The following is a 16,906-nucleotide window of genomic DNA, read 5'->3' as shown; positions in this document are numbered from 1 at the left end:
TTGAATATACAAAGAAAGAAAACTCGGGAAGATTCGTGCTTATAGACTCCTAGTCACTAGTGAAAAATAATAACTAATAGGAAAGATGGGAAAAGGAGGAGCACACTGCTTTTGAAAGGGAGAAATGAGTGGTCTCGAGCTCCGAAAACAAAGAAAAAAAAAACCTATAAAATTGACTACTTAACAGTAAAAACTAAAATAACTAGAGACAGAGACAGCTTCTGCATATACTAGTTTGAAAAAATAGTATTAGTTAAGCATATATACCCAATAGTTATCCACAGATGATCGGATCGCTTGTTTACTACTTACTCCAAAATTTAGTCGTCTTCGGGATCCACACCACGTCTCTTGTCCACAATTGTCACCCATCTAATTTATTTATTTTTAATGCTTAATTACTTTATTTATCTAATACCAAAACCGCAAGTTCTAATGGAATGCGATGATATATAGTTTTGGTTACATGAAGCTCTTAAAATTTTGTAATTATAAACAACGTACACTTGTTCACTTGTTCTTATTAAAAGTGTAAATTAAACTTTTGAACATCTAAACGTTTCCATCATATATATGCCTTGCCTTAATAAACAAACAAGTACATATATTTAATTTGGATAGATTATTTTCTAATTTGAATAAAGTGAAACAAAATGTTCCTTCATTTCTTACAATTTTTTGTTGTACATGTGCTACGTACTAAAAAATAAGTAATATCTATAAGAAATATAACCGTATAAGTACTGCACATATATAATACACATCTTATTTAGCATATGCATACCAGACACAATGATTCTTTTATTCAATTTACTGTCATGAGAGAAAAATAATAAATGGCAAAAGCGTAAATAGAGGGAAATACAACCCAAAGAATAAGGTCACAGTCGTCCAGCTTATAAAAAGCATCTCAGAGGACTCTCTACCTCACCAAAGTCATATATCCTATTGCATCACTCACCTTTAAACACAGTCAGAGAGAAACAGCAACTCTTGTCTGAAAAAAACGAGAGAGAGAGAGAGAGAGAGAGAGAGAGAGAGAGAGAGAGAGAAAAATGGATCATGGTAGGTTAATGGAGGAGGATCAAATGGCGCTAGGCTCTCAAGTGTACCCCTACACGACCCGGACACAAACTTCACAGTGCATCATCGTCAACCAGATCGATGGATCATCATCAGGCGGCGAAGGATCAAAACCCGTGAAGCGGCGGAGGAAGAGGAGAAGCAAAGGTTCATCAGCCACCAACGAAGGAGACGTGGCGGAGATCGGAGGGATTTTGAGGAAGAGGAAGTTGACCGATGAGCAAGTGAACATGCTCGAATATAGCTTCGGAAACGAGCACAAGCTAGAGTCGGGGAGGAAGGAGAAGATCGCCGGAGAGTTGGGTCTTGACCCGAGACAGGTGGCTGTTTGGTTCCAAAACCGCCGTGCACGGTGGAAGAACAAGAAACTCGAGGAAGAGTACGCCAAACTCAAGAACCACCACGACGCCGTCGTCCTCCGCCAATGTCAGCTCGAGTCTCAGGTACAACTTTTATTATCTTTTCATAACACAACCGACAAATTAAGTGATACATATTTTGGCGAATTTCATGTTAGATTAGTATAGTAAAGGTGAATAATTTTCAGGTTTTCGATTATTTGAAATACGGATAAGTAATTGATAACTAGTTGTTATGCGTTAATTATATTTCTCAATATTTATTACACATGTGAAATGTAGTTAAATCAAATCAGGCCTGAATCAAATATTGTAACCAGTAAATTTTCTTTTAAAAAAATAAATAGCTACAAGACTTGTGAGGCTTCCTCTAATTTATTATAGCGAATTTATAGACAATGCGATTGGGACCACTCCACTTATTTCGTCATCTCATTCTTATCCACCATTTAGGAAAAAACTAATTCCGTCCGTACAATCTCAGTTGGGCTCATGATAGCCCATTTAGCCACTCAGTCAGTGCCACGTTTGAACCCTTCTCTGCATTTTTTGGGCTGACATGCCAGAAAAATATCCTTGTTTTTTGGCTTAACGTAAATACTATTTGAGGAAGATAGTTACTTTGTCAGGAAAATTATGTCTTAGATCTGGTTTGAGGTTGTACCAAATTACAGTTTTATACTTCATTCAGTAAATGGTTAACATTGGTACTAAACTAGATACATGTACTGAATTTTGTTTGTAGGTATTAAAACTGTCAGAGCAATTAAGTGAAGCTCAAAATGAAATTCGAAAACTCTCGGAACGGCTTGAAGAAATGCCAACCAACAGTTCGAGTTCATCGCTTTCTGTCGAAGCCAACAACGATGCACAATTTGATTTCGAGCTTGCCCCGGAGACTAATTACAACAATATCCCATTTTATATGTTAGACAACAATTATTTACAAAGCATGGAGTATTGGGATGGTTTGTACGTATGATTTTATCATAAACTAAAATATATTTGGATTTGTATCGATGCAAAGTTATGTTATATAACTAATGTAGATATAGATGTTGGTTTAAACTGTTGTAAATGTGGCTTTATCAATGTTTATTTCAATATAGTACTGTTTTTTTTTTCATTATTTTTCTCTAGTTTCATTATATATACGTAAATCTTGATTAATATATAATGTCCTTATATATGCAGAGCCTATATATATATATATCCCATATATAATTATGAAAACGTAGATATATAGTTAGCAATTTTGTTTTCATATCCTGAAACAGAAACCCCTGATTTCATTACTTATATAGGTCTTTCATTTATCTATATAAAAATCCTGAATAGATAAGCTTCCCTTTTCTCAACCAGGTAAATAAAGTTCTTGATAAAAAATGGAGAATATAATAACCAAAATTAATGAATTATGAGCAGAATAAAATCCACGAGACTCGTATTAAATTATCCAAATTTATTAATCTTTCCTTTATAAGATTTTATTAGTCAACAATCTTAATCTATAAGTTATAAAAATAACAACACGGATTTTACAGATTAAGAAAATTAAATGTGTTTGAATTTAGATAACACCGTAGACGTATATTACTATATTATATAGTCTTCTCTTCTTTTCCCTCCCGTTTCCACATAGAGTCCCCTTTTTGAAATATACTACTTTTTCAGAAAAGCCCATATAGTTTTATAGAGTTTACAGAAACACCCCAAACGTTTCGGCTTATATAAATACCTCAGCATCCTCCTCACACTACTATACACAATTACTCTCTCTGCGTCGTCGTCGTCGTCTTCATCGCTCACTTAAGGAATGGGGCCTCGCGGGTATCAACGAGCTCCGTCAATGGAGGAACCAACGATGATTCCTACGGATAAGACGCTTCATCCGAATTACCCGTTTCTGATGTCCTCACATGGTTTCAAGTCGTTTGAATCGGACGACGACGACGAAGAAGACGACGACTCAAACCTGGAGTCCAACGATCAATTCGCTTTCGGTATAAGCACAGACTTGCTTTTAGATGTCGAAGACGTATCTATTGGGGAAGTAATCGGCGAAGGTTCATCTTCAATCGTCTACAAAGGCTTGTGGGTTTCTCAATTCCCTAAGTTTCTGCTTTCTCTGGGTTTTTTTTTTTTTTTTTTTTTTTTATTGCAAAATTGCGATTTTTTTGTTTTGTTTTTTTTTCCTTTCTTGATTTTGGTATTTGTTTGCTATTCATCGTTTTAGGGTTTTGATAATTGTTCAATTCTTCAAAAATTAATTTCGAGCCGTAAACCTATTCGAAGAAGACATATATAAGGTTTCAGGGTTTATAGGTGAATTTAAAGTTTCAATTTTGGTTTTTAAACTTGAAATTTGGGAATCTTTCATGGTGATTTTGAGTTAACATGCGACAATGCTGAATGAACAAGGGTTTTTGTCACTCTTAGGTTTCTTTCAGAATTCGATTAAATCTACCTCAAAAGGTTGGAGGAAGTGTTTATGCTCTAGTCTTTTTTCTACATAATGCCTCAAACTTTTCGGAATATAAAGGATAAAATGTTACAGAGGAACCTCAACCTGTTTACATATATAATAGGGCTTAGTATGTGCTTTATGAACGTTTTTTGAATGAGTAATATGTGTATCGCGGCATAGTTGTTACTGATTTTTTAATTAGCATATGGGTTGAAGAGTATTTCTCTATTGGTGATTATAGGTTCAGGAGAATTTTCCCTGTCTCAGTGAAGATATTCCAACCTAAAAGAACATCTGCTGTAAGCTTCGAGCTGAAGAAGAAGTTTCAAAGAGAGGTTTTGCTGCTCTCCAGGATTAAACATGAGAACATTGTGCAGGTAACATGGGAGAGAGCCTAAGGATATTTGATTGTTTTCATATGTTAGCGTTATCTCATAGCTGAGATCCTTTTTTATTTTATTTTATTTTATTATCACAGTTTATTGGGGCCTGCATAGAACCAAAGTTGATGATAATTACTGAACTCATGGAAGGCAATACTCTTCAGAAGTTTATGTTGACTACTCGTCCAAAGCCTCTTGATCTCAAGCTGTCGATTAGCTTTGCCTTGGATATTGCTCGGGGAATGGAGTTCTTGAATGCAAATGGCATCATTCACCGTGATTTGAAGCCAAGTAAATTGATTCATTTTTTTAGTCAAATATGGGATATCATAAGAGGAATAAAGATTTGTGAACTGAGTAAGATTGGTTTCTGTATAGGTAATATGCTCTTAACAGGTGATCAGAAACATGTTAAGTTGGCTGATTTCGGACTTGCTAGAGAAGAGACTAAAGGTTTCATGACCTGTGAGGCTGGTACCTACAGATGGATGGCTCCGGAGGTCGGTGTTTCAAGTTTCTTTATACATAAAATAGGTTTTAAATCTTTTCTTGGTTTGACATATTGTTTTCTTGTTTGTCAGTTATTCAGCTATGAGCCGCTTCAAACTGGCGGAAAGAAACATTACGATCGTAAGGTGGATGTATACAGTTTCGCCATTGTTTTCTGGGAGTTGCTTACCAACAAAACCCCGTTCAAAGGAAAAAACAACATATTAGTTGCTTATGCTGCTAGCAAAGTAAGTATAAGCCACAACTTAAAGTCAAAAATCACTTGAACATGAATTGATCAAGTCTTTTTGATTTCTTCAGAACCAAAGACCAAGTGTGGAGAATCTTCCAGAGGGAGTTGTTTCTATCCTGCAATCGTGCTGGGCAGAGGATCCTGACGCTCGTCCTGAGTTTAAAGAGATTACAGTTTCACTAACAAACTTGCTCAGAAGCTTAAGCTCAGACACTGATGCTACTTCATCCAATAGCAACCCCAATGTAGCTACCGAGGATTCAACAAGCAGTCTGGTTCAAGAACGTGTTGTCTGTGATTGCCAAGGATTAAAGATGACCAAGACAAAGAAGCTGAAGAACAAGACGCATAAAGTGATGACTAAGATCGTTCCTTTTCTCATGATCTTCAAAAACTGCATGTCCAAGCAATGCAAGTAGAAACTACTGGTAAACAAAAGAAAAAGGTATAGCAATACGGACCCGATAGAGTTAAAGGAAAGAGACATTTGTTAGGTTTCGTTTTTAGTTCTTCTTGGTTTTTGTTATTTGAATCTTCAATAGAATTGTTGAAAAAGAAAAGTTATTGTCTGAAATTGAAGAATATGCGGTATATATAATAGCTAATTTTCTGATAATTTTTTTTTTGTGTGTATTCACCGTAGTAAATAAACACTATTGTGCTAATTTGAATACCGTGAAAATACACATAAATTTATGATCAGGTAGAGAGATTTAATTAATACCGCTACAAAAATTAAAAAACAAAAACAACAAAAAAAGGAAAAAAAAAAAGAGTATCGTCCGATTTTGGCGGGATACCACCGTTTAAAGTGAAGAGATCAGTTTGGTCTCTTAAGGTGAAGTGATGTAAGAAACGACGACGGTGATGTCATCAAGCTTTCCTCCGTAATACCTGTAGCCAGCCTCCTGAGCCGCAGTTGCGAAAGGGCTCTGCCGTTTTTTGTCGACAGCTCTCTGACGTGCCAAATCTGCAATCTTCTGAGCCGTGGCTTTCGGGTCTAAGCCGGCCCTGACCGAACTAACCACCACTCCTGTGATCTCTTCATTGTATAGATTATCATACATACCATCCGTTCCAGCCACAATCACATCTCCGGACTCAACATCAATCGTGAATACCTAATTCATATACCCACCAGTTTTAGAGTGTGTTCAATCCATATAACCCAAACCAAGGCCGAAAACAGAAACGTGTCCTAAAAAAATGGTCTTATTAAGGCTTTATGAGGATGAGTAGTAAAGCCTTCGAAACAGACCTGACCAGAGCTAGGGACATCGGCACTGTTTCCACTCTCTAACTGATAAGTGAAGTTGAATCCATGCTGCTGAACCGGAGACTGAAACACCGTGGTCCCCTCTCTAACCACCGTGAATCCACTGTCTCCGAGATTAATCGCGTGTAATCCCTTACAAAACAAGTACAAACACATTTCAAGAGAAAGTAGCAAGAAATATGGTTTTTGTTCATCCACAAGCAACAGCAAAAAACTATGTGAGCTAACTAACTCACCTTGTCTGTTAAAGCGATGATACAAGCCGTGGAAGAGCCTTTGGCTCTGGTTTGAGAATGTGCTTTCTCTAACACCATCAACGGGTCGATAGCAGAACCTTTATGTCGTTCTTGAATGGCTGATAGTGAATAAGACATTAGCTCACGCGAAAACAGTCCAGCGTTAACACCAACCTCTGCCCAACCGCCAACACCATCTGCAACTCCAATAGCTTGTTCTTCATCGCTTATAAAGTGAGCGTCTTCTCCACCAGTTGCTTCCTTTTCAGGATGCGGTAGATAACATGACCCCGACACTAGCCTTAGACTCCTACTCAAAAATCAAAAACTTTCTATATATCAGTCGTTCTTTCTTTCCTTGCTAACAAAATGTTTGACAAAGTGAGAAGACACTTACTTAAGAGCTGTAGTAGTAGTTGGTGGTGAGTCTTGAGAACCACCATTAAGAGAAGAAAGCTCATGAGCAGGTCCTACTGAGAAACAAGCAATGGAGGATGTATGAAGACTCTTTGACAATTCCCCAAAGAGTGCACGGTTCTTTTGGAGCGGATCAATGGCAGGATAGTGACACACCAATCGGTTCCTCGTCAGTCCCTCTCTCTTCCCAAGTCTCATGCTAGCTACTGGAAAATTAACAGTGAAGCTAGTAGCACCACTAGAACGCTTCTTAGTGAAATCTAAACCATTTGAACAAGTTGTAGCCAAATCATCCAAACAAGCGTCCCCAAAGACTGGGAGAGAACCAGAAGCAGCCATGGCTTGTCGAAAACGCCGAGAGCTGTCAGAAAACAATCTCCTCCTTTCACCGGAATTGGAGAAAAAGCTTTTACTCTTCCCACCAGCTACGATTCTTTGAAACCCAAATTGAGAAACAGGGTTTAATCTTGAGAGAGCAGTCGCCGCTGACATCTAATTCAACAACAACAAAAACTTGAATTTGATAAATACCCAGAAATCAACTATGAATCTTTAACCTTATAATCAAAAAAAGGAAAGGTTTTTACCAAAAAAAAAAAAAAAATTGAACGAAACCACACAAAAATCATAAGGCTGTAAACGAACCATTAAAACAGAATCCAAATACTTAAAAGAGAAAAAGATAAAAGACTTTTACCGGAATATTCACTCTTCAGGGATTTTGTCCGTCTACTCTTTCGCCGGAATTAGGTTAGAGAAGAGAAGGACGAAAGGAGACAAAACGAATATAAAGAAATCTCCACCAGTTTCCGCTACCTACCTGCAGCTGCGAGCATCTCCGTAAAATCCATTAGCCGATGAGGGTAAAATCGGAATTTTCACTTGCGAAGTCTTGTTTTTGTTCATGTTCAGTTTTCGATGTCGAAGAAAAAAACCTTTGAGCTGGTCTTTCGACATCATATCGAAAAAGATAAGTAGATTTAACAATTTAAGGCCCACTAGAAATAAGCTGGTGGACTTGAGTAGTCTTCAGCATAACAGGCTTATAATATCTCTGGCCCATTAACAAATATTTCACAATCCCACCACCCTACCCACAGATTACAAAACCAATTTTTAATTTTAATAAATACAGTACACAAATAATCATCCTTTCCTTTTTTGGGTGTATAAGGAGAAAGCTATGAAATGTGTCATCAATAGTGTTTTTTCTTTCTAGATGTGCCATAATTGTTTTTGTCTTCCCAAATGTGCTATACCGATGGCAATTAGTACACAACTTAGTTTGGTGGACAACATTTTAGGCATTTGGTGGACAACTTTAACATTTTTTGATAGACAAATTTTTATTTTTTTTTGGAAAATTTTAACCTCTTTGTTGGATAACTTTAAGTTTTTAAGACAATTTTAACATTTTCGTCAACAATTTAAACCCTTTAGGTTTTGTTCTCTTTTAGCCCCAGTTTCTATTTCCGTCACTCTCGACTATATCTCGTGCTTGTGTCGTAGTTGTTCTGACCGCCATGGATACCTGGAGAATCAGATCTCCCCACATCCTTCCTCCTCTCGTGATCCAACAGGGTGAAACGTGCTGGGCGGTCTCATTTATCCAATAGTTCGAAGCTACTTTGCGGTTAAGATGAGATTTGCCGGTAAATCAGCCCATTGTGGACAATTTTTTTCATTTTTGTGGACAACATTTTATGCCATAATGCGGCACATTTGGAATTTTTTTTAAAAAATATATCACATTTGACAAAAATCCCTATAAAAAAATCATTCGTTTATTTATCAAAATGTTAATTATCCTTTACAATAGTGAGAAGTCTAGTGATTTCTTTCTCTATTAATCAATCTTCTCACTATTGTTGATTCAATCAGGCAAAAAATAATATGATGTGGGTGAATTATCTTGGTGTAATGTCTAATCTCCAAAAGAAAATAAGAGACAATGCCTTTTTTTGGGTTGGATTGTCATGATAATTCCATCAGTATATATAATGGACCTACTCAGCGATTGAAACATCAAAATCCAAAATCTTTGGTCGATTCTCCAATCAAATCACTCGTCTAGTCGATTGGTATATTTTCAAATTATCTTGCCCAAAATTAGACCACTTTTACCTTTGTAAGTTTTTTAGAAAAATATCACCACCTTCCCAAAAATAAACAGATCACTTTTGGGAGAGAAGTCAAGTCAATCTCATCTACGAAATCTTCCCATTAATGCAAAAATTTCGACTCAGCGTTTTTAGACAACAAGCAACAAACAATAATAGAAACTTCAAACCCCATCTATTGTTTTCACACGATGTGAACTTGTTAATGGTACAAACATCATCATCACCATATATTAATTATAAGACCAAAATTTGTACCCATTTGTAATGATAGGATTACCGTAATGTCACAACCCGAATTCAAATTCCCCCTCAAAGTACATGGTGTTGAGTTATAAACAACCACAAAGAGAAACAATATATTTTTGTAGTTACTAGGGAGCTTTATGTACTTGAGAGAATGGGAAATAAAATTAGAGCTTTCACTAAAACAAGATAGCACCAAAAGATATCTAAACCTGATACAAACTTAACAATAAACTATAGCTATATACTACACTGTTCTTCTACGTTCATGCCTTGTTGTCCCTCTTACGAACTTCTACCAATATCTTTGCCTGAAAACTCACCTGATCCAAACACATCGACTTTGCCGCTCCCACCTATAGAAGTCAACAGAGCAGACAATCCTCCTCCGGGATTACCACCATTACCAACAGCTCTTCCTAATCCGAGGAAGTCAAGTGTCGTCTGTTTTGGACCAAATACCGACGAGTTCCCCATCATGAGCTCTTTTAGACCTGATCCGCTACCACCGCTGCTACAAGGTAGTCCAAGTCCAAGACCAGGAGCTAAGGACAAGGCATCGTGATTGCTGAGTTCCATCGATGAAGAAGTTGTTGAAACTATGCCTAACCCGCGAAGCAACGACCCTCCTGATCCCGTGGAACCCATTTGGGCAGCTTTTTGGAGCAATGCGGTAGCTGACATTGCCGGTTGAGGAGGAAGAGGAGTTAGGAAATGTGGCGGATCTTGTATTGTTGGTCTGAACAAAGACGGGTTCGTCGAGAGACACAGAGAGATTGGTTCGATGGAGGAAGACGGTGTGTATAAACTAGGGGAAGCAGTTGAGGAAGCATATAAACTAGGGGAAGCAGTTGAGGAAGCATATAAACTAGGGGAAGTAGTTGATGATACAAACATGCCTGCGTTTCCACCATTGTTGCTACTCCTGTGATCGTTGCTTAAACCAGATGAGCTCACATTGAAACCGATCGTCCTTGAAGCTTCCTCGATGATGACTTCAGGAGGGTTGTTCTCTGGAGATTCTACAAACCAAAAAAAAAAGACAGTGCGTGAAGATTGGTCATTGAATTGGTTTTTTAAAAGACAAGTTCGACGATCAGACAATCAGAAATATATAACAGCGCTACAGACAAAACCAACTAAACTCCAACCTATCACCGACCAAATTTACATATAGATTTTTCAAAGAGTTCTTGTTTCAGTTTAGAGAGAATTGAGAAATGGTTACCAAGTAGCGACAAAACTTAAATTCAATATTGTCAAAATTTCCCATCAAGCAGAGCAGAGACTTTTTGTATCATGTACCTGGGGAATTATGAACCGGCAAAACCGAGGAAGATATAACTTTGGCAGGCTCAGACTCAACAGAAATAGCCGGAGCCGGAGCTATAGCAACGGACGGCGGAGAAGAAGGCTGTAGCGACGGTGGAGATTTCTGGTCAGGGTCAGGGTTCTTCCTTGTGACAGTTTCTGAATAAAGTTTCTTGCTTTGAGTATGATTCTTAGCACTCTCTTCAGCCAACGCATCACAGAAAGCTCTATGCGTTATAAAACTATCTCTCCTGCAACAAAAAGCCCAATACAAAAAGTTAGTAAAGTCCTTAAAAAGAAAAGATCAAATCTTTTTTTTTGGGTGGTGGGTTCTTACCTAGAAAACAGAGTTCCACAATCGCATTTATACTCCTTGGTGCCACAAATCTTAGAATGAGCTTTCCAATCAGATTGAACAGCATACTTCTTTGAACATTTCTCACACTTCCACTTCTTCTCGCCGTGTTTCCGACAAAAGTGTTTCTTGATACCAGTGAGATCTCCAAGAGCACGTGAGGGTTCATGATGAACACAACCCGCAACTGGACAAACGTAAACCTTCTTCCTCACTTCTTTACTCGATCTCTGTCGAAGCTTCCAAGGAAGATTGTGACCACGACGATGAAGCTGAAGATTCTGGTCACGTTGGAAACCTTTGTTACAGATTTCGCAAACGAATCGGTTCGTCGCCATAAGTGTTTTGGGTGACAAAGCTATCACTTCCGCGTCTGGATCTGAATTTTAACACCCAAATATACAAAAAGCAATCAGTTGAAGACTACAATTCCAAAATCAAAAACAGTAAAAAAAAAAAAAAAAAAAGATTGGATTTTTGAAAAGTACCAGGCATTCCGGGAAGATTCCGTTTCTTCTTCCCGACGGATTTGGGAGTTTGATTTTGGTTTCCGGTCGATGAGACGCTCGCATCGCCGGAAACTGTAGAGGAGTTATCTAAATCAACCGGCATGTGTAAAGAAACAAGCTTCGATCTTTTTTCCCCCCTTAACAGATTCGACACAGAGAAAAAAAGAAGCAAATCTCTCAGCTCAGCTTAGCTCAATCTAGGGTTTATCATCTGCTCTCTCTCTCTCTCTCTCTCTCTCTCTCTCTCTCTCCTCTTCTTACTCTGTTTAGTCTCTCTCTCTCTCTTTCTTCAGCTACCAGTCAATCTGCTTTTCGTAAAAACCTCTTTTTTCCCTTTCCGCCACCAAACTTTTCTGATAACTCTCTCTGACCTCTCTCTTCTTCAAAAAAGATTTTTAAAAAGAAAACCCCCAAAAAAAGAAATCAATACCCAAGAAATCTCACTAATCATTTAACCCACACGCTTCTTTTTTTTAAAAAAAAAATCCACTGATCTGATCCAACGGCTGAGATTCCCACCGGAGATGAGTTTATCCGTACTTCCGTTCCGGCTCTTTGATTCTTTGATTCTCTCTCAAGAATCAATCCACCGAAGCCATAAAAAAAAAAATAAGGCGGCTTTGTGTGTGAGAGACTTTTGTGTGAAAGCTTCAACCTTTTTTTTTTTTGATTTTGTTTCTTTGGTTTGTCCGAGACAAAGGAGCCTTCTTCTTCTTTTTTCTCTCTCCGGAGACAATTATACTATTTTTTTTCTTCTTTTCAACTTTTCATAATTTTTATTTTTAATATTTTTTTACCAACGTTTTTTATTTTTATATAATTTTAAATCTGAAATTTTTGGACTTCCCATGCAGCAACTAATTAAATTTTAAATAAACCTCTTTGCTAATGTATTGATTGATTTTTTAAAACGGTGTAAAAAGGTAAAAGATTATACTACTACTCTACAATATCATAGACGAAGAAGGTGTGTACTGAAAAAAATGGCATGTGAGTATATGCAGTGCCCAATGAATGCAAATATCAGTTTTTTTTTTATTATTATTTTTTCTATTGTACATGTTACGTAATCAACTGACCAAGTATTTAATATTTCGTCGATGGCCACAAAGTTTTCTAGAATTTAAAATTTTAATTTATTTTTCAATATTGGTATAGAAAAGAGGACCAAATTATTCGTTAGAATTTCCTTAATTCAAACATAAGATTTTCCAAGGATTAAGAGGATTCCTTTGGTTAATTATGGAGATGATTTATGTTCAACGGTACACTTTTGATGTTAGTAACAAAAAAAAAAAAATGTACATATTTGGAAGAAAACGCGTGGGTCAAAAGAAAAGAAGATTATTTTACTGTCACTGTCCGTAGGCGGGGACAAAGGAGGGGTAATTACCGTGGAGTTGTCGGACCGTAAATTAATTTACCAAATTTCGTAAGTTGTTGAACGAATAACAATTTCACTGTGGGTGTTTTTGTCGTGTAGCGATACGTTCGCAAATAGCGTTTTGTTTTCTTCTCTCTATGGGAATATTATCTCAATCTGGTTAACGAAACTAGTATATAAATTGTTGTTATGTATAAACCCAAATTTAATGCAATGTTCGTCTGATTTTATTGACTTTGACCCCCCTCTCCCTCTCTCTCTCTCTCTTTTTTTGGTATTATTCGTTTAGCTTTTGTTTTAACGTTTATTACATGCCTTGTAGGCATTTTGAGATGTTCAGATGCTGACACGTTTTTATGTATTATCTGATTTCTATCCGTTGGATAAACTATGACGATGACATGTGTATGAATGTTACATTAACCAGCTTGTAAAGGTTTACACCGCCACTCTCCCCTTTAATATGTTCTTTTGTTTACCTATACTATCAGACTAAGCTATATATATATGGTATTTAGGAGATTTTAGCTTTGTCTTAATTAAAGGTGGCTTAAAAACGATGTTAGCTTTGTCTTAGTATATGTCTTAAGACTTGAGATGAAGATTGAATTCAAAAGTTGTAAATAAGCTTCCTCTTATACAAAAATGTCCATTAAAACTAGCATTTGACTTTTACAAAAGTATATGTATATTAATTAATTTGGGTCCCTTTTGTAATGCCTTTTTTTTTTGTTGCTTGTTAGTTTCAAAGGTAAGAATTATTTCTAGGCTGACATTTGGGTCCCTCCCTCCATAAAACAACACTATTCTGCCAGCATACAAATTCCCTTAACATATGGTCCAAATAACAGTTCCAACTACTAGTATCCAATAATCTAAAGTGTTTAATCGAATTACATTTTTTTTTTCTTTAGTTCCCCTTGTATTTGTTGTTTAAATAATCCTAATACGTATATTAGTTACAACTAAATACTTGGACTCACCTTTATCCGTACACATTAACATACGCTTATCCATAAAAAGATGAAATGGGCATTACTACTATTCAAATCCGAACAACAACATAAAGAAGATCTTGTTATTTTTAATATAAAGTGTAGTAATCATCCAAGTTCAACGTAATGATCTTTTCTGGGCCGAATTATTTTTGTATTTTCCAACCTGAGTCCAACAATATTATAAGGGCTTTCATTCAGTTTATGCATGTTAAAATTTAAGATGTTTGTATGTATGTAATTATTATTCTTCTGTTTTCACGTTCTTTTCCAAATTGATATTGCGTGTGATATTTGGGTTGGACCAATTATTGAAAAGGACAAGGCTGACTATCGTTTTTAATGAGTAGTCCCCCATGGGAGTTATGTTCATTTATCACACTTTATTTTGTTTTGTTTTCGTATACTACTACAGTATAAGTTTTATCTACGGAAATAAATGGTTCAAATTGTTTGTCTAAAAATGCACACCTGACTGACTAGCTTGTGGTTTCACACAAATGTAGGAAGCAAATAATTATTTGTTATGAGAATAATGTTGTTATTTTATCATGCGAATCCTAGAGAAAAGGGCAATCAAAAAGGCCAAACTAAATCGATTTTAAATACGAAAAATAGTGAAATGCTTGATTCCTATATAAAGACCAATATTATAATTTTATGAAACGAATCCTAAAGAAGAGGGCAACCCAAGACCACGCAAATTAGTCTAAGGATATGAAAAAAGAACATATGCATTAAACTTTTGTTTATTAATTGGTGTGCAAAATTACAATATGTGCATCAAAATAAGTTTAGTTAGTTACTATATTTTTTACATATTTCGGAATTTTACGTGGAAATTGTTTTACATCGTCAGGGTCAAGTGTTACGTAATATCCCATGATGTCAGTTAGTAGTCTATTATTTTTGTCAAAATTTATTCAGATGCATACAAGTCCTTGTGCATCTTACTTGTGTATTATACGTTGCAACCTAGTTAAACGTCGGTATATATTAATTGTTGTCAAGAACACAGTGCTAAATAAGAGGACGATTGAGGCTTCTCGAAAAATTAGAGAAGAACTAAAGAGTCGAACCTAAAATTCCAATTAAAATAGCCTAAAGCAAAGGAGAGCCACAAATATAATAAATTAGAAGAAAAAAAAACAATTAAACGAGGACGAAACAAGTTTTGGAATCACGACCAAATTGGCAAACAAAAACAACAAAATAAAAAAAAAGAAAACAAAAAAGAAAAAAAAAAAAAAAGGAAAAAGAGAAGAGGTTTCATGAATCACAGTCGTGCTGACAATCTTCGAACCATTTGTGGGTTTCATACAATCGATCACCAATAGAACAAAGGAGAAACAGAGGAACAGGAGGAAGAGAAGGAGTACTGGGAAGTGTATGAGGAAGCTGTGTCCGAACATAGACAAAGACGATGGTTTGGAGACGGTGTTGGAAGTTCCGATACCGGAGGAGATGTTTTCCGGTATGGGCAACAATGTTGCGTTGAGGTGGCAGAATATGATGACGTGGATGAAAGCTCAAACCTCTGATAAATGGTCGCAACCCCTTATCGCCGCTCGTATCAACGAGCTTCGGTTCCTTCTCTACCTCGTTGGCTCCCCTCTTATACCTCTTCAGGTTCAAGTCGGTCACTCTGTTCATAAGCCTGTCAAAGATTGCTCCATTGTACGTAATCGAAACTAATCTTTCTTACATAAAAACACTAGATTCCTCTGTTTATGTAATGTATTCTTTATTTATGTGCTGCTAGCAAGCTTCAACGGCGAAATACATAGTGCAGCAGTACATAGCAGCAACGGGAGGACCAGCGGCGTTAAACGCCGTGAACAGCATGTGCGTCACGGGGCAAGTGAAGATGACGGCGTCGGAGTTTCACCAAGGAGATGATTCCGGCGTTAATCTAAAGAGCAACGACGAGATGGGTGGTTTCGTTCTGTGGCAAAAAGATCCAGATCTTTGGTGTTTGGAGCTCGTCGTCTCCGGTTGTAAAGTCATATGCGGAAGCAACGGTCGGCTTTCGTGGCGACATTCCTCTAACCAGCAAACCCCGGCTTCTACCGGACCGCCAAGACCTCTCCGCCGGTTTTTACAGGTACATAGTCCGGTTTTCTTAAAATTTTGGATTTAAACTCCGGTTATCGTTGAACCGGTATTGTTAATAGGGGTTAGATCCGCGTTCGACGGCGAATCTGTTTCTTGACGCGACGTGCATCGGAGAGAAGATAATAAACGGTGAGGATTGCTTTATCTTGAAACTGGAGACGAGTCCGGCGGTTCGAGAGGCTCAAAGCGGTCCGAGTTTTGAGATCATTCATCACACGATTTGGGGTTATTTCAGTCAAAGATCGGGACTTCTGATCCAGTTCGAGGATTCGCGACTTCTAAGAATGAGGACCAAGGAAGACGACGACGTTTTCTGGGAGACTAGTGCTGAGTCGGTCATGGATGATTACCGTTACGTTGACAATGTGAACATCGCTCACGGCGGGAAAACGTCGGTTACGGTTTTCCGGTACGGTGAAGCGTCGGCGAACCATCGGAGACAGATGACGGAGAAGTGGAGGATCGAAGAAGTTGATTTTAATGTCTGGGGTCTCTCGGTCGATCATTTTCTTCCTCCGGCCAATTTGCAGATCGGAATTTGATTTACGTTTTCATAAACTTATTTTTGTTAGTTTTAACTTTTAAATATATATATCATCAACTCAATAGGTGCAATTGAGATGTTCTTTAGACACTCTCAAAATTTCGATACATCTATCATATCAAATAATAAACAAAAAAAAACAAGATTCTCAAGTTTTTTTTTTTAAATATATACCTAAGATGCGAATGGTAGTCCATAAAATGAATTAAGTCAGATTACTTATTTAGAGTTACAATAGATAGGGGAAAATATTAAGTCAGATTCATTTTAGTAACAAATACATTTTGCACCTATAAAAAAAACAAATACATATTGCATATATAGTAAAAAATTATTTTCCATGTTCCTTATTAATCCAATTTTT

General features: G+C 36.9%; 5 protein-coding genes across 5 annotated transcripts; 3 read left to right on the top strand and 2 right to left on the bottom strand.

The window, feature by feature from the left end:
* Nucleotides 1–925: 925 nt before the first annotated feature.
* LOC104762899 (homeobox-leucine zipper protein ATHB-53-like) lies at nucleotides 926–2,568 on the top strand. The gene is made up of 2 exons (XM_010486298.2): nucleotides 926–1,526; nucleotides 2,188–2,568. The coding sequence occupies exons 1-2, from the start codon at nucleotides 1,056–1,058 to the stop codon at nucleotides 2,422–2,424; spliced, it is 708 nt and encodes a 235-aa protein (XP_010484600.1). The 5' UTR covers nucleotides 926–1,055; the 3' UTR covers nucleotides 2,425–2,568.
* Nucleotides 2,569–3,198: 630 nt separating this feature from the next.
* LOC104762897 (serine/threonine/tyrosine-protein kinase HT1-like) lies at nucleotides 3,199–5,652 on the top strand. The gene is made up of 6 exons (XM_010486295.2): nucleotides 3,199–3,536; nucleotides 4,151–4,286; nucleotides 4,388–4,583; nucleotides 4,671–4,792; nucleotides 4,874–5,029; nucleotides 5,103–5,652. Exons 1-6 carry the CDS (start codon nucleotides 3,259–3,261, stop codon nucleotides 5,451–5,453), a joined length of 1,239 nt encoding a protein of 412 aa, XP_010484597.1. The 5' UTR covers nucleotides 3,199–3,258; the 3' UTR covers nucleotides 5,454–5,652.
* LOC104762898 (putative protein phosphatase 2C 80) lies at nucleotides 5,640–7,923 on the bottom strand. Its single transcript, XM_010486297.3, has 5 exons — nucleotides 7,661–7,923; nucleotides 6,944–7,455; nucleotides 6,547–6,856; nucleotides 6,293–6,442; nucleotides 5,640–6,155 (listed from the first exon to the last, which is right to left on the bottom strand). The coding sequence occupies exons 2-5, from the start codon at nucleotides 7,453–7,455 to the stop codon at nucleotides 5,868–5,870; spliced, it is 1,260 nt and encodes a 419-aa protein (XP_010484599.1). The 5' UTR covers nucleotides 7,661–7,923; the 3' UTR covers nucleotides 5,640–5,867.
* A 1,445-nt stretch (nucleotides 7,924–9,368) lies between these two features.
* On the bottom strand, nucleotides 9,369–12,565 carry LOC104762896 (zinc finger protein ENHYDROUS). The gene is made up of 4 exons (XM_019240492.2): nucleotides 11,484–12,565; nucleotides 10,978–11,374; nucleotides 10,635–10,891; nucleotides 9,369–10,351 (listed from the first exon to the last, which is right to left on the bottom strand). Exons 1-4 carry the CDS (start codon nucleotides 11,605–11,607, stop codon nucleotides 9,615–9,617), a joined length of 1,515 nt encoding a protein of 504 aa, XP_019096037.1. The 5' UTR covers nucleotides 11,608–12,565; the 3' UTR covers nucleotides 9,369–9,614.
* Nucleotides 12,566–14,939: 2,374 nt separating this feature from the next.
* LOC104762895 (uncharacterized) lies at nucleotides 14,940–16,694 on the top strand. Its single transcript, XM_010486293.3, has 3 exons — nucleotides 14,940–15,560; nucleotides 15,646–15,987; nucleotides 16,058–16,694. The coding sequence occupies exons 1-3, from the start codon at nucleotides 15,273–15,275 to the stop codon at nucleotides 16,538–16,540; spliced, it is 1,113 nt and encodes a 370-aa protein (XP_010484595.2). The 5' UTR covers nucleotides 14,940–15,272; the 3' UTR covers nucleotides 16,541–16,694.
* Nucleotides 16,695–16,906: the final 212 nt, after the last annotated feature.

The sequence above is a fragment of the Camelina sativa genome, chromosome 18 (genome assembly GCF_030686135.1).
Source record: "Camelina sativa cultivar CO46 ecotype springtype chromosome 18, ASM3068613v1".
In the NCBI taxonomy this organism is placed as follows: Eukaryota; Viridiplantae; Streptophyta; class Magnoliopsida; order Brassicales; family Brassicaceae; genus Camelina; species Camelina sativa.
Note: the sequence above shows the minus strand (reverse complement) of the source record. Positions and strands in the feature narration are given on the sequence as shown.

What these genes read in the sequence shown, in the direction of transcription:
- LOC104762896 (XM_019240492.2), bottom strand. Translation starts at nt 11,607, where the DNA reads ATGCCGGTTGATTTAGATAACTCCTCTACAGTTTCCGGCGATGCGAGC. An exon ending in GAATCTTCCCGGAATGCCTG is followed by an intron (nt 11,375 to 11,483) that starts GTACTTTTCAAA and finishes GTTAAAATTCAG; the next exon opens with ATCCAGACGCGGAAGTGATA. An exon ending in TGTGGAACTCTGTTTTCTAG is followed by an intron (nt 10,892 to 10,977) that starts GTAAGAACCCAC and finishes TTTTTGTTGCAG; the next exon opens with GAGAGATAGTTTTATAACGC.
- LOC104762898 (XM_010486297.3), bottom strand. Translation starts at nt 7,455, where the DNA reads ATGTCAGCGGCGACTGCTCTCTCAAGATTAAACCCTGTTTCTCAATTT. An exon ending in TCATCGCTTTAACAGACAAG is followed by an intron (nt 6,443 to 6,546) that starts GTGAGTTAGTTA and finishes TTGTTTTGTAAG; the next exon opens with GGATTACACGCGATTAATCT. An exon ending in ATGTCCCTAGCTCTGGTCAG is followed by an intron (nt 6,156 to 6,292) that starts GTCTGTTTCGAA and finishes TATATGAATTAG; the next exon opens with GTATTCACGATTGATGTTGA.
- LOC104762899 (XM_010486298.2), top strand. Translation starts at nt 1,056, where the DNA reads ATGGATCATGGTAGGTTAATGGAGGAGGATCAAATGGCGCTAGGCTCT. An exon ending in AATGTCAGCTCGAGTCTCAG is followed by an intron (nt 1,527 to 2,187) that starts GTACAACTTTTA and finishes TTTTGTTTGTAG; the next exon opens with GTATTAAAACTGTCAGAGCA.
- LOC104762895 (XM_010486293.3), top strand. Translation starts at nt 15,273, where the DNA reads ATGAGGAAGCTGTGTCCGAACATAGACAAAGACGATGGTTTGGAGACG. An exon ending in CTGTCAAAGATTGCTCCATT is followed by an intron (nt 15,561 to 15,645) that starts GTACGTAATCGA and finishes ATGTGCTGCTAG; the next exon opens with CAAGCTTCAACGGCGAAATA. An exon ending in CTCTCCGCCGGTTTTTACAG is followed by an intron (nt 15,988 to 16,057) that starts GTACATAGTCCG and finishes TATTGTTAATAG; the next exon opens with GGGTTAGATCCGCGTTCGAC.
- LOC104762897 (XM_010486295.2), top strand. Translation starts at nt 3,259, where the DNA reads ATGGGGCCTCGCGGGTATCAACGAGCTCCGTCAATGGAGGAACCAACG. An exon ending in AACATGAGAACATTGTGCAG is followed by an intron (nt 4,287 to 4,387) that starts GTAACATGGGAG and finishes TTATTATCACAG; the next exon opens with TTTATTGGGGCCTGCATAGA. An exon ending in TCACCGTGATTTGAAGCCAA is followed by an intron (nt 4,584 to 4,670) that starts GTAAATTGATTC and finishes GTTTCTGTATAG; the next exon opens with GTAATATGCTCTTAACAGGT.